Raw genomic sequence first — 15000 nt, 5'->3', positions numbered from 1 at the left:
TATGTATGTATGTATGTATTTATGTATTTGATTCTTACTTCCGCTCATCTCAGTCAAGTGGACTCCAGGTGGCTTACAATTTTATTTATTTATTTTATTTAATTTGTATACCGCCCTACTCCCGAAGGACTCAGGGCGGTGAACAGGCGCAGAATAAAACACATAGAATACAAAAATTAAGAGCAGAAGTAAAATCGAATTAAATCCATTTAGCCCAAGACAAATTTAAAACCCCAGGTTAAGAACAAATTAAAATGTACATTAAAATTTACATTAAAAAAGAATGGGAAAGGTTAGGCCAGACCAGCCTGGTGAAATAAAAAGATCTTAAGAGCGCGGCGGAAGGCGCGTAGATCCGGAATTCAAAAAAAATATAATGATTAAGACACTGAAAACATTTTAAAACAATATAAAACAATAAAAACGTCTACCTTAAATATACAGAGAAGCCAAGATTAACACATTTGGCATCCCAGGCATGGGAGCGTAGCCAAGTTTTTAGGGCCTTATAAAAATCTAACAGGGTTGGGGTCCTTCTGATCTCTGAAGGGAGGATGTCCCATAGACCAGGGCCACTATGGAAAAATCCCGTCTTCAGGATCTTCTCAGGCTGATGGGATCTGCAGCTGGCCCAATCTGCTAGATGTGGTTGGACCACACTTGGAATGCTGTATTAAGTTTTGGTTGCCACAATATTAAAAAAAAGATTTTGAGACTCCAGAAATTAGGGGACTGGAGGCTAAAACATATGAAGAACGGTTGCAGGAATTGGGTATATCTAATCTAGTGAAGAGGGATGTGGTGACTCAGTGGCTAAGGCGCTGAGCTTGTCGATCAAAAGCTCAGCAGTTCAGCGGTTCGAATCCCTAGCGCCGCATAACGGGGCGAGCTCCCGTGACTTGTCCCACCTTCTGCCAACCTAACAGTTCGAAAGCACGTAAAAAAAATGCAAGTAGAAAAATAGGGACCACCTTTGGTGGGAAGGTAAGAGCGTTCCGTGCGCCTTTGGCGTTGAGTCATGCCGGCCACATGACCACGGAGACGTCTTCGGACAGCGCTAGCTCTTCGGCTTTGAAACGGAGATGAGCACCGCCCCCTAGAGTCGGGAACGACTAGCACATATGTGCGAGGGGAACCTTTACCTTTACCTTTAGTCTAGAGAAAAGAAGAATGAGGTATGACATGATAGCAGTGCTCCAATATTTGAGGGGCGCCTACAAAGACGAGGGGTTCAAACTATTTTCCAAAGCACCAGAAGAAGAAAAGGATGGAAATTAACGAAGGAGAGAAACAACCTAGAACTAAGGAGAAACTTCCTGACAGTTTGAACAATTAATCAGTGGAACAGCTTGCCTCTAGAAGTTGTGAATGCTCCAACACTGGAGGCTTTTAAAAAACGATACAGGACATCCATTTGTCTGAAATGATACAGAGTAGTGGGTGGACTAGAAGACCTCCAAGGTCCCTTCCAACTTCTGTTATTCTGAAATTCTTGAGTCGTCATCTGACACAGTGTTTGTTTTGGTGGTGATATTATGGATTAAATTGAAGACGGAATCTTTATTGCTCTGGGGTGAATTGATTGAAGCTGCCTTCAAAAATGATATATTAAAAATTAACTAACAGCTGATGACAAAGTTCTCTTCACCCTGAGCCTTTCCCTTTCGGTTTAAAGGAACATCCCTCACTTGAAAGCATGAGTAGATCACATAAAAGGTGTGAATCCCTTATGCTTTTTTTCCCCTTCTAGTCTCATTACTGGATTCAGTTGATCCATTAGCAATTCTGATCATACTTATATCTGTTAGAATAGAATAGAATAGAATAGAATAGAATAGAATAGAATAGAATAGAATAGAATAGAATAGAATAGAACAGGAGAGGAGAGGAGAGGAGAGGAGAGGAGAGGAGAGGAGAGGAGAGGAGAGGAGAGGAGAAGAGTAGAGTAGAGTAGAGTAGAAGAGAAGAGTAGAAGAGAGGAGAGGAGAGGAGAGGAGGGGAGGGGAGAAGAGAAGAGGAGTGGAAAGGAGAGGAGAGGAGGGGAGAGGAGAGGAGAGGAAGAGAGGAGAAGAGAACAGGAGTGGAAAGGAGAGGAGAGGAGGGGAGAGGAGAGGAGAGGAAGAGAGGAGAAGAGAAGAGAAGAGGAGTGGAAAGGAGAGGAGAGGAGAGGAGAGAAGAGAAGAGGAGTGGAAAGGAGAGGAGAGGAGAGGAGAAGAGAAGAATGGAGAGGAGAGGAGAGGAGAAGAGAAGAGTAGAAGAGAAGAGTAGAAGAGAGGAGAGGAGAGGAGAGGAGAAGAGAAGAGAAGAGAAGAGAAGAGTAGAAGAGAAGAGTAGAAGAGAGGAGAGGAGAGGAGAGGAGGGCAGGGGAGAAGAGAAGAGAAGAGAAGAGAAGAGAAGAGAAGAGAAGAGAAGAGAAGAGAAGAGAAGAGGAGTGGAAAGGAGAGGAGAGGAGAGGAGAGGAGAAGAGAAGAGGAGAGGAGAGGAGAGGAGAGGAGAGGAGAGGAGAGGAGAGGAGAGGAGAGGAGAGGAGAGGAGAGGAGAAGAGAAGAGAAGAGGAGTGGAAAGGAGAGGAGAGGGGAGGAGAGGAGAAGAGAAGAGAAGAGAAGAGGAGTGGAAAGGAGAGGAGAGGAGAGGAGAGGAGAGGAGAGGAGAAGAGAAGAGAAGAGAAGAGAAGAGAAGAGAAGAGAAGAGAAGAGAAGAGAAGAGAAGAGAAGAGAAGAGGAGTGGAAAGGAGAGGAGAGAAGAGAAGAGAAGAGAAGAGGAGTGGAAACGAGAGGAGAGGAGAGGAGAGGAGAAGAATGGAGAGGAGAGGAGAGGAGAAGAGAAGAGTAGAAGAGAAGAGTAGAAGAGAGGAGAGGAGAGAGGAGAAGAGACGAGAAGAATAGCATAGCATAGCATAGCATAGCATAGCATAGCATAGCATAGCATAGCATAGAATAGAATAGAATAGAATAGAATAGAATAGAATAGAATAGAATAACAGAGTTGGAAGGGACCTTGGAGGTCTTCTAGTCCAACCCCCTGCCCAGGCAGGAAACCCTACACCACTTCAGACAAATGCTTATCCAACATCTTCTTTTTAAAATTCCCATCGTTTCAATATTCAAAACTTCATCCTGTGATCCTGAAATGGCGAAGATCTTGGGAGCCCCCTCAGCTAAGCTCGTCTCCTATCTGAGATCATTTCCCTCCCACCCCCCCCACCCCAAATATCTCATGCCATTTAGGGACATGCCCGCTCAAGAAAGGCCTCACTTTGGGTGAAAGGTTAATTATTAAATGGCGAGAAAAGAAACATGAGCCAATTAGAAAAATAATGAGCGCTGAGCAGATAAGGGAAGCTAAAAATTAAGTGCCCGTTTTACGTAACCGGTGCAAGTTGTCCTCTGTGGGAAGCTTTTTAAAACTGGGGGAAACGAGCATTAAAACGCTGAAACTATTTCTGTGGGCAGGATATAAAACTTTTATTATATATATTAAAAGTTGAAACATTAACTTTTGGGCCCACAAGGCCGGAAGGCAAATAGCTATTAGTTATTGACCATTGTCCAATACAACCGATGTCAGAGAAAACGACAGTCCTCCATTTACAACATTCATTTAGTGCCCGTTCAAAGTTATCCTGGAAAAAGGGAGTTATTTTCCACACTTAATGACCGTAGCGGAAGCCCCATGATCACATGATCCGAATCCAGATGCTTGGCAACTGACTCGTATTTATGACATTTGCGGGGTCCCTGAGTCACGTGACACCTTCCTGCACACACACACTTTTGCGACCTACCGCCAAGCCAAGTTAAGGGGGAAGCCGGATTCGTTTAACAACCCTGTTATTCGCTTAACAACGGCAGGGGATTCACTTAACAACTCTTGACAAAGAAAGGTGGTAAAATAGGGGCAAAACGTGCTTAACGGCCGTCTCACTTAGTGACGGAAATGTTGGGCTCAATTCTGGTCGTCAGCCGAGGACTCCCTACAGATGGGATGATTCGTTCAGTTGAAATGCTACGGCGGCGGAAAGTCAGAAGCTGAAATCTTTACACGCCAAAAGAGATGGCAATCCAAATAAATAAATAGAATTTCAGGATCCTAACATGTCGTAGGCATGTCTTCCCTTCCCTTCCATTTGTTGTGCAAGGAATTTTGAAATCAAGATACGGGCGTACCATACAAGCCTAATATGTTAACCTGCTACATAAAAAGCATTGTTTCTTAATAATATTATTCCTCCCCTCAATACTTCCGGCCTTTAGAAACTGCTTTCAAAGAAGCTGTGGGGTGTAGGATTAATTTAGCTTCTCAAGTGAGGGCAGAATTTAAAAATATGCTTTCCAGGGGTGTCATTAAAGTAATTTTAGGCTCTGAGCTTAATAGGCTTAACTGCCCACAAAGTTTCTAGATCTCTTTGTGTCGGCTATTGTACCAATTTGCTTCCTGGATTTCTTTTTTTTTTAAATCCTTTTGTTCCAGCCGAAACAAAAGAGAGTGGTATCCAAGCCTTTGAAAGCTACACTGATAATCATCTCTTGGTGTGTTTGTGAAAATATATATATATATCTGCAGACCTCAAGTGGCACTTCAGGTATTTAAAAGGGATGGTTTTTCTGGCTTGATGATGCCATGAAAGTCTGACCCACTGCAAATATTGACTTTCCAGAGGTGTTTAGAATGAAGAATCATCGGGCTGGAAGGGACATTGGAGGTCTTCTAGTCCACCCCCCCACCCCCCCACTCAAGCTGGAGACCCTAAACCAGGGGATCTGCAACCTTAAACACTCAAAGAGCCATTTGGATCCATTTCCCACAGAAAAGAAAACACCGGGAGCCACAAAACCTGGGTGGGCGTGGTTAACTCGACGTCACTCATTCTCACCCAGTCACATGATACCCTCCGCCATGTCTACCAGGTTTTGTGACTCCCAGTGTTTTCTGTGGGAAATAGGTCACTCTCTCCTCTCCTCTCCTCTCCTCTCCTCTCCTCTCCTCTCTCCACTCCTCTCCTCTCTCCTCTCCGCTCTCTCCTCTTCTCTCCTATCCTCTCCTCTCCTCTCCACTCTCCTCTCCACTCCACTCTCCTCTCCTCTCCACTCTCTCCTCTTCTCTCCTCTCCACTCTCTCCTCTTCTCTCCTCTCCTCTCCTCTCCTCTCCTCTCCTCTCTCCTCTCCACTCTCTCCTCTTCTCTCCTCTCCTCTCCACTCTCTCCTCTCCTCTCCCTTCTCCTCTCTGACACCCGCCCTATACCATTCTGGACAAACACATGTCTAATCTTTTCATGAAAAGCTCCAGTGATGGGCAGGAGTAAAAAAAGAGAAAGAATATAGAAATTATCCCCTTCCGGGACTAGATGAGGCAGTCACCTGGAGCCAACATTGACTCAAAGGCACGCACCCTCTTACAAAATTGTGGGGCTCCACAACTTAGAGAAGAGGGGTAACACCACATCCATGGGGTGGGGGTGGGGGAGAGGACTTAACTCCTCAGAGGTATCGTAAATCATTCTCCACGCATTGACGTTGAACTGACCTCCTAGAAACTCAAAAGTTTGGGATGCACGGCCAAGTTTGAAGTTTTGCATCCATGCACCTTGCGTTAATGAAAGGTTATGGCTTTCCGGAAGAACCTTGCTTGTTGGCCGCACGATGGTGAATCATCACTTCACAGATCGCGTGGGAATGGGTGTGGCTGTCATCAGCTGGCTTGGGTGCCCCCTTGCCCATCTTTTTACAGCCCTTTGGAATGTGGTAACTCTGTTGGTACAAGGTTGGTTTTTTTGGCTGAAGGCCACCAGCTCAATCAACTTATTTGATTTTCCATGTTTCTATATATAGAGGTAGACGCAACTGTATAAACAAGAATGTTCAATAGATGAGATCAAATGGGGAGCTAATGTCCTTTGGTGACTTTTTCTGACTCTTTTCTTTATGTCCAAAGGGTTAAATCTTGGCTGCCAGCCATTTATTTGAGACTACCTCGAAGCCTGACAGAACGTTTAGTTGCTATTCAACTTAACATCTAAGCATCCATAACCTTTATTTTTATTCTCCTTTTCCTTTTCCTTCTCCTTCTCCTTCTCCTTCTCCTTCCTTCCACTTCCTCTTCTTCTTTCTCTCCTCTTCCTCCTCCTCTCCTTCTCCTTCTCCTTCTCCTTCTCCTTCTCCTTCTCCTTCTTCCTTCTCCCTCCTCCTCCTCCTCCTCCTCCTCCTCCTCCCCCCCCACCTCCTCCTCCCTGCAGTTTCTCCAACTTCCTTAAAAACTAAGGGAAGAGAAACAGGGTAGTAGAATAGAAACACATTCTAGTTCACACACTAAGAATAATAATAATAATAACTTTATTGTCATTGTACATGTATACACGGTATACCCATACAACGAAATTCACTTAACACCCAAAGACCAGGTCCAACACACATAACAATCCCCAAACCCACTCCCACCCACCACAAATTCCCCACCCCTAAACCACCCAAACATCCACACAACAGACCAAGTCATGCTGTCCAACAGCTCATTGACGGTGGCCCTTTAGTTCATTTGTTGAGTGCAATTATAGCTCTGGAATAAAAACTATTTGGAAAACGTGCAGTTCGAGTTTTAATTGTTCTGTATCTTCTGCCGGAAGGCAACAGTCCAAAAAGATTGTAAGCAGGATGGGAAGAGTCTCTGAGAAACCGTGGGATGGGAAGAAACCGTGAGAACTCCTGGGACCTTGGCTTACCACATTTCAGCCTTGCTATTGTGGTTTGTACACCACTCTTGATGAGTTTTGTAGAGAATGCAAAGGTGGTTACTTATGGCTTTTCCAGACAACCAGGATGAAGCAAAGGAGGGTTCCAAGTGAGCATCCAGCTTCTAATCCTTCTTCCTCGCTCTCCACAAGGCAGTAAAATAGGAGCTGCAATGGCGCAGTGGTTAGAATACAGGATTGCAGGCTAACTCTGCCCACTGTCAGGAGTTCGATCCTGACCGGCTCAAGGTTGACTCAGCCTTCCGTCCTTCCGAAGTCCGTCAAATGAGGACCCAGATTGTTGGGGGCAAAAGGCTGACTCCGTAAACTGCTTAGAGAGGGCTGCCAAGCGATATATAACTCTAAGGGCTATTGCTAAGCGCTATAAAAACTGTCACATTCTGCTTTTCCTTTGGACTCCACTGACGGATTGAAGGACTCTCATCTTTTATTGATTTGATTTTGAGGCCCTCTTTTCCGCCCTCCAACGAGACTCAGTAGAAGTGAGATTAGGTGCCGTTCTCTCCAAAAGAGTGTGCATTTTTTTTTTTTTTTTGCAAACTGTTTTGCAAGCAGACAGGAACTTGCTTTAATTCCCAGGTTTATCAGACGAGGTTTTTCCTGAGCCCTCAAACCTCAAAAGCAGAACATAAACTGAAAAAAAAAAAAACCACTTGCATTTCCTTGATGCAATGATCACTACACTCAGCGTAATCGTGCAGTGTTTTCCGTGCTGCAATTTGCAGCCCAATTCGGACTTTTTCCCCCACTTCCCGCCCCCAGCAAATGAACGCAGGTGTCAGGAGCAAGAGGTTAATCCTTCCTTGAGCTAAGCTCCGTAGGCATCCCGGCTCTCTGAAAGTCTGGCATTGTTCTCCATGCAGCTGGGAAGAAAGGAAGGAGGCTGCAGGTCGTCTCCGTAAGTTGATGGCCTACAAAGATTTTGGTTGCAGCCTCGCAGGTGGTCAGCGCTGAGTTTCTAGTTGACGTGCCTAGGACAAAAGGAAATATGTGGCTGGAAGGAAAGCCACGAGTCACCTTAATTGATTTGGAATGCAAATGCAATCAAAGCCTAAATCGAGACCAGGAAAGGACCTCTCTTCTTCTCCCTTCCTGGCTTTGAGTTGGAGAAGCTGGCAACACAAACCTGTTTCCCATGAAGTAGGATGCCCAAATGCCAGGCAGAAGATCTCAGAAAGAGTAGGGAGGAGGAGGAGGAGGAGGAAGAGGAAGAGGAGGAGGAGGAGGATATATCTGGATTTCTGGAAGATGTTCTCCAGGATCCATACCACCACCAACCTGATTCATCACCCATCTGATTTCTAAAACCAGAAGAAACCTGACTAGATGTTAGATGTTAGATTAGATCTTCATGGCTGTTTGAGTTGGGAACTCCAACACGTTCCCGTTTTTGTCTTCTCAGAAATGGGCTCCAAGTGGAACAGCTGGTATCTCCGTGGGAGTCTGAGTCTTTTGGGTGTCTTTTCTCTCACTGCCCTGATCCTTAGCTTGGTGAGAATCCACAGCATCACGCAATCTTCTAAGGACAAGGTGAGTGTGCGAAGCGATAGGGGGACAATGTGGCACAATGCAGCGGTGAAATCTTCCCTGGTTTGTCACTGCCGGTGCCTGCTGTGCACGCACATACACAGTGCATGCCAAATGCACCCTGCGTGCATGCATACATAGTACATGCCAAACGCACCGTGCGCAGAAAAAGGAGGCTTGGGAAAGTAAGTAGAACAGCGAGGGGGGGGGAAACAGCTGTGCCGCGTGATTTAAAACAGCTGATTGTCGGAAATACCGGTTCGGATCAACCGGTAGCTTTTTTTTACGGCCCGAACCGGTGCGAACCGGTAGGATTTTACCGCTGGGACAATGGTTAAAGGACTGGATGAAGGTTGGGAAAGACTGAACTCCCGTCCAATTTGAGGTCATAGAAGGTTGATGTCTTTAAGACGTCTTCAGCAGTGGTGGGTTTCAAAAAATTTTACTACCGGTTCTGTGGGTGTGGCTTGGTGGGCAGGGCAGGGCTTGGTGGGTGTGGTTTGGTGGGCGTGGCAGGGGAAGCATACTGTAAAATCTCCATTCCCTCCCCACTCCAGGGGAAGGATACTGTAAAATCTCCATTCCCACCCCACTCCAGGGGAAGGATACTGCAAAATCTCCATTCCCTCCCCACTCCAGGGGAAGGATACTGCAAAATCCCCATTTCCTCTCGACCAGCTGGGATTTGGGAGGCAGAGAATAGATGGGGGCAGGGGCAGTCAAAATTTTTACTACCGGTTCTCCGAACTACTCAAAATTTCTATTACCGGATCTCCAGAATTGGTCCGAACCTGCTGAAACCCACTTCTGATCTTCAGGTCCAAGAGAAGAAAGACAGAATATTTATCTAACAATTAAATGAATGGGTAGATACATACATTTATTGGAATGTGCTGGTTGAACTCTGGAACATTGCCTTCACAAGACCAGATGTCTAAATCATTCCATTTCACGCCACTTTTTGAAAACGTTTGAATTGCATTTTTTAAATACACGGGGTGTAAGTTCATTATTTTTCACCGTAGGGCAGAATTTCACAAAAGTTAGTTCCTTTTTTGTTTAAATTCACGAATAAACACATAAATTTTCATGGAGTTTTCTAACAAAAATGGCGTTTCCCCGAACAACGTTATATCTTCATTTTTCTGTTGTAAAAGTATATTGTACAACCGAGACCTGTCTGTTATAATAGCTAGGACAGATTTCCAAGTTCAGAGATGCCTTAGCTTTGGCTCTTATTTGCAGAGAACACGATAAGGCGTTCTTATATCTGACCTATTTTATTTTTGAATGACTCCTTTCCAGTATGGCTTGGTATTTGATGCAGGTTCATCGCACACGTCCCTCTTTCTATACCAGTGGCCGGAGGAGAAGGAAAATAATACGGGCATGGTTAGCCAAAAGTTCTCCTGCAATGTCAAAGGTCAGTTTTCCCCTCCCCCATTATTCTGAGACGTATTATGGTGTCTGTGGGTGGTGGGACAGCGTACTCAATAGCAAAGAATATACATTACCAAACTAGGTAACGTCATCAGAGTAGCACTGATGGTGTTACTTAGTTGGGTAATGAAATCTCTGCAAGAAAACAAGCAAGCTTAGAGAGCTCCTCCTCTTCTTCTCCTTCTCCTCCTCCTCCTTCTCCTCCTCCTCTTCTTCTCCTTCTCCTCCTCCTCCTCTTCTTCTCCTTCTCCTTCTCTTCTTCCTCCTTCTCCTCCTCCTCCTTCTCCTCCTCCTCTTCTTCTCCTCCTCCTCCTCCTTCTCCTTCTCCTCCTCCTCCTCCTTCTCCTTCTCCTTCTCCTCCTCTTCTTCTTCTCCTTCTCCTCCTCCTCCTTCTCCTCCTCCTCCTCCTCTTCTTCTCCTTCTCCTCCTCCTTCTCCTTCTCCTTCTCCTTCTCCTCCTCTTCTTCTCCTTCTCCTACTCTTCCTCCTCCTTCTCCTCCTCTTCTTCTCCTTCTCCTCCTCCTCTTCTTCTCCTTCTCCTCCTCCTCCTCCTCCTTCTCCTTCTCCTCCTCCTCTTCTTCTCCTTCTCCTTCTCCTCCTCCTCTTCTTCTCCTTCTCCTCCTCCTCTTCTTCTCCTTCTCCTTCTCTTCCTCCTCTTCTCCTCCTCCTCCTTCTCCTCCTCCTCTTTCTCCTCCTCCTTCTCCTCCTCCTCCTTCCCCACTCCCTCCTCCTCCCCCTCCTCCTCCCTTCTAGCATGGATGCTGTTACCTAGTTTGGTAATGAAACATTTGCAAAAAAAAAACCTCAAGCCAGCTCAGAGAGCAGCAAGGACCCCCCACTGTTCAACTCTGCATATTCTTTCTAGAGAATAGACAACCCAACTCTATTGCTGTACTTTAATGTCTTATCTCTACATCTAATATCCATTCCATCCTCCTTAGTAATTTTAGCAGGAGTCGTAATATCCTAAACCTATCCTTGAATAACTCCAAAGACTTGCTTGGAAGCTGGTCAGATCTGGAGCTGGATGAGAACTGCTCAAGATCTGGAACACCGGATCTCACCTCGTTTTTGGTCACTGCAGGACCTGGAATATCCAGCTATGCCAATAACCCTCCGAAGGCTGGTACTTCTCTACGGGATTGTCTGAATGCAGCCATGAGTGTTATCCCGCCAGAAAGGCAGCAAGAGTCGCCAGTTTATTTGGGAGCCACAGCGGGCATGAGGCTACTCAAGTAAGAAGACTTGGCCGGCAAATACATTTCAATTATAAATAAAAATAAATAAAGGGTAGACAAACATGGTGTGAAAGCCAGGTTTGTTTAATCGTGGTTTATTCATGCCAACAGAACTGGCTGGCTTTAGAAACTTATAACAAAGAAAATATATATTTTGTCAGCACTTCAAGCTGCATTTAGTCTAGTGCTGACATAAGAAGGAGAAGCGGAGGCGTCTGGAAAGGGACGTTTGACTTTTCACCTACTTATTTTCCCTGGAGATAATATCCCCTAGGAGATGAGATGGGAGGGGGGAAATTCCCTTGAGCTGGAGCAGTAGATTAGGGTAGAGTGACTTGGAAGATGGCCAATGAGTGCAGGGGAGTAGGAACGGAAAGGGAGGGTTTTGGGTCTGGAAGTCAGTGTTGGCTGTGATGGAGTCGGATTTAGAATGTCGTGCTTAATAAATGGGAGTTTTTCATCAAAGACTTTGTTTGAAATGCAATTTATTTGAGACGACCTCAAAACCTGACAATTTAATTATCCAGCTATTAACAGCAGCTAGAATTGTATTTGCACAATATTGGAAAAGTGAAGAGAGATTCCTACTGAAGAGAAGGTGATTAGGAAAATATTAGAATGTGCAGAAATGAATAGAGTAACACTAGCAATGAAAGAGAAAGAACAAACTGAGTATTATATGATATGGGAAGCAATTTTACCAATGGTTAGAGAATAAAAAAAAGGAAACTGGCAATAAAGGAAGAAGACTAAGAATAAGAATAGAAAATATATTAAAATAGAGATAAGAATAAAATGGCAATTGATAATATGAGTACGATGAGAAGAACTATGCTTAATGTCATTATTGTATCTGTACTAGAAGATATCTTATGAAGGAAATGAAGAGTTACACAAGGTATAATTGTTTAATGTATATAATTTGTGGAAGGATGTTGCACAAATATTTTTACTCTCACTGTTTAAGGAGAGGTGGATTGTTTATATATGTTTTTATATATGTTTTTATATATGTTTTTATTTCATCAAGCTGGCCTGGCCTAAATCTTCTCCCCCTTTAAATATAAATTTTAAATACAAATTTTAATCTGTTTAAATTATGGGGTATTTTAAATTCAGCCAAATTATTTAATTCGTTTTTTAATCTATTTTAAATTTTTGTATCTCTGTGTTTTATCTTCTGGCTGTTCACCGCCCTGAGTCCTTCGGGAGAAGGGCGGTATAGAAATTTAATAAAATAAATAAAAATAAATAAATAATGGAAAATAAATAAAAAAACTTATTTAAAAAAAATGAACTGGCGGGCTTTGCACCCTAACAGCCTCCGTAGCACTTTCTAATCCCAGTTATGGCTGTAAATGGAGGGTTATTTCTATGTTTCTAGTCCTCGTGAAGGCAAAAAGTCTAACTCCCATCTTTTAAATTTTTTAATTTGTGATTTTATAAATTGGGTGTTTTAATCTGTGTTTCGGCCGAAATATTTAATAATTTTAAGGGATTTTTTTAATATTTGTATTATCTGTATTTTATCTTGGCTGTTCACCGCCCTGAGTCCTTCGGGAGTAGGGCGGTATAGAAATTTGATTATTAAATAAATCAATAAATAAAAAGTCACGCTTTTTCTGTGTGAACGATTCCACCCTGCAGGATGCAGAACGAGTCGGCAGCCACGCAGATCTTGGAGGCCGTTTCCCAAACGATCCAGAAATATCCTGTGAGTTTCCAAGGTGCTCGGATTATCAGCGGGAAGGAGGAAGGTGCTTTTGGCTGGATCACCATCAATTACCTGCTGAATTCTTTCACCCAGGTAGGACTGGATTCAGGGAAAGCGAAGCCAAAGCCAAAATAGCCAAGGAGAGAAGCAACCCTAGAACTAAGGAGAAATTTCCCGACAGTTAGAACAATTAACCAGTGGAACAATTGGCCTCCAGAAGTTGTGAGTTCTCCAACATTGGAAGTTTCCAAGAAAAGATTCTCCGGGATGGTAAAAGTGAAGAGAAGGACCAGGGGAGACAGGATAGCAGTCTTCCAATATTTGAGGGGCTGCCATAGAGAGAAGGGGGTCAAGCTGTTTTCCAAAGCACAAGGAAGAAAGAAAGAAAGAAAGAAAGAAAGAAAGAAAGAAAGAAAGAAAGAAAGAAAGAAAGAGGGAGGGAGGGAGGGAGGAAGGAAGGAAGGAAGGAAGGAAGAAAGAAAGAAAGAAAGAAAGAAAGAAAGAAAGAAAGAAAGAAAGAAAGAAAGAAAGAAAGAAAGAAAGAAAGAAAGAAAGATATCTGAGTGAACCATAGTTGGACAGGAGACATGGCTAGTCTAGTGAAGAGAAGGACCAGGGGAGACAGGATAGCAATCTTCCAATATTTGAGGGGTTGCCCCAGAGAAGAGGGGGTCAAGCTATTCTCCAAAGCACTTGAAGGCCAGACAAGGAATAATGGATGGAAACTGATCAAGGAGAGATTCAATCTGGAAATCTTTTCTTTATCTTTATCTTTATTCCAATTTCTACACCGCTCTTCTCCTTTCGGACTCAGGGTGGTGAACAGCCAGAAATAAAACATTTTATATACAAAAGTTAAAATAAATTTAAAATAATTAAATAAATTTGGCCCATTAATTTAAAACATTCCAATTCAAAGCCATATCAAAATTTATTAAAACCAATCATAAAATCAGGAAATAAGGAGACATTTTCTGACAGTGGGAACAATCAACCCCATGGAAGAGAAGTTGCCTTCGGAAGTTGTGGGAGCTTCATCCCTGGAAGCTTCCAAGAAGAGACCGGAACTGCCACCTGCTTGGGTGGGTGGGTAGGGGTTGGATTAGATGACCTCCAAGGGTCCCTCTCAACTCTGTGATTCTATTCTAATCTTCTCTCTGCAGTACTCTGCCAAAGAACGAGACTGGATCCGTCCTCCCTCAGCCAATATCCTGGGAGCTCTGGACCTCGGCGGAGCCTCCACCCAAATCAGCTTCATCCCAGCCGGCCTGATCGCGGATCCATCCGAAGCCGTGGAGTTCCGCCTCTATGGCTTTAACTACACCATCTATAGCCACAGCTACCTCTGCTACGGCCAGAACCAAGCCTTTCAACGGGTGATCCGGTTGATCCTTGTAAGTTAACCTGAGGGTAGCTTGGAAGCCACCAGCAAGGCAAGGGTGGGGAGATTAAGTAAAGCAGGAGAAGAAGGAGGAATTTCCTGACAGTGAGAACAATTAACCAGCGGAACTCCTTGCCTCCAGAAGTTGTAAATGTTCCATCACAGGAGGTTTTTAAGAAGAGGTTGGATAACCATTTGTCTGAAGCGGTGTAGGGTTACCTGCCTAAGCAGGGGGGTGGATTAGAAGACCTCCAAGGTCCCTTCCAACTCTGTTATTCTGTAAATCTGTAAATTGAGAAGATTCCTGTCTCTGAGCGCTTAGCAATAGATCGGTTTAACTAGCCCTTCGACTATAAGGTAGAAGGTTTCCTACCACAATGAAGAGGGAATCAAGCTACTCTCCAAAGCACCTTGAGGGCAGGAGAAGAAGCAATGGGTGGAAACTAATCAAGGAGAGAAGCAACCTAGAACTAAGGAGAAACTTCCTGACAGTTAGTACAATTAACCAGTGGAACAACTGGCCACCAGAAGTTGTGAATGCTCCAACACTGGAAGTTTTTAAGAAGATGTTGGATAACCATTTGTGGTGTAGGGTTTCCTGCCTAAGCAGGGGGTTGGACTAGAAGACCTCCAAGGTCCCTTCCACCTCTCTTATTCTGTTCTTTATGGATCTGGTCTTGTGTGCTTGAGAATTGATGAACGTTGCTTTCAGAATGGAGGCACCAGCGATGAGGTGGCTCACCCCTGCTACCCAAAAGGCTACCAAGAGATGGTACAGACGGCGTCCTTCTCCGGCAATCCGTGCGCCAAGCCTCTGCCCTCGACCGCATCTTCGGCCAACGTAACTCTGGTGGGCAAAGGGAATTTCAGCCTCTGCCGGGAAAAGTTCAAAGCCATCTTCAACTTCTCCGGCTGCCGAGATCCATCATCCTGCGGCTTCGAAGGAATCTACCAG

The 15000-nt window shown here is 44.3% G+C and overlaps 1 protein-coding gene across 2 annotated transcripts in view; it reads left to right on the top strand.

Moving 5' to 3' along the window:
* ENTPD8 (ectonucleoside triphosphate diphosphohydrolase 8) overlaps window positions 1-15000 on the top strand; it is a 20465-nt gene that overhangs the window by 1285 nt on the left and 4180 nt on the right. The window contains exons 2-7 of one of the 2 annotated variants that reach the window (XM_087879731.1): window positions 8149-8276; window positions 9579-9696; window positions 10797-10947; window positions 12598-12757; window positions 13828-14058; window positions 14758-15000. The exon at window positions 14758-15000 is cut by the window's right edge and continues 24 nt beyond it. In XM_087879731.1, coding sequence (XP_087735857.1) covers window positions 8151-8276; window positions 9579-9696; window positions 10797-10947; window positions 12598-12757; window positions 13828-14058; window positions 14758-15000 — 1029 coding nt within the window. In that variant the 5' untranslated portion in view covers window positions 8149-8150. Of the gene's footprint in view, window positions 1-8148; window positions 8277-9578; window positions 9697-10796; window positions 10948-12597; window positions 12758-13827; window positions 14059-14757 lie in introns of those variants that run through there. The other variant, XM_060685600.2, reaches the window with a different exon arrangement.

Source organism: Pantherophis guttatus, chromosome 16 (genome assembly GCF_059756535.1).
Source record: "Pantherophis guttatus breed Tessera chromosome 16, ASM5975653v1, whole genome shotgun sequence".
Lineage (NCBI taxonomy): Eukaryota > Metazoa > Chordata > Lepidosauria > Squamata > Colubridae > Pantherophis > Pantherophis guttatus.
The sequence above is the reverse complement of the archived record's forward strand: the minus strand, read 5'-3'. Positions and strand labels throughout refer to the sequence as shown.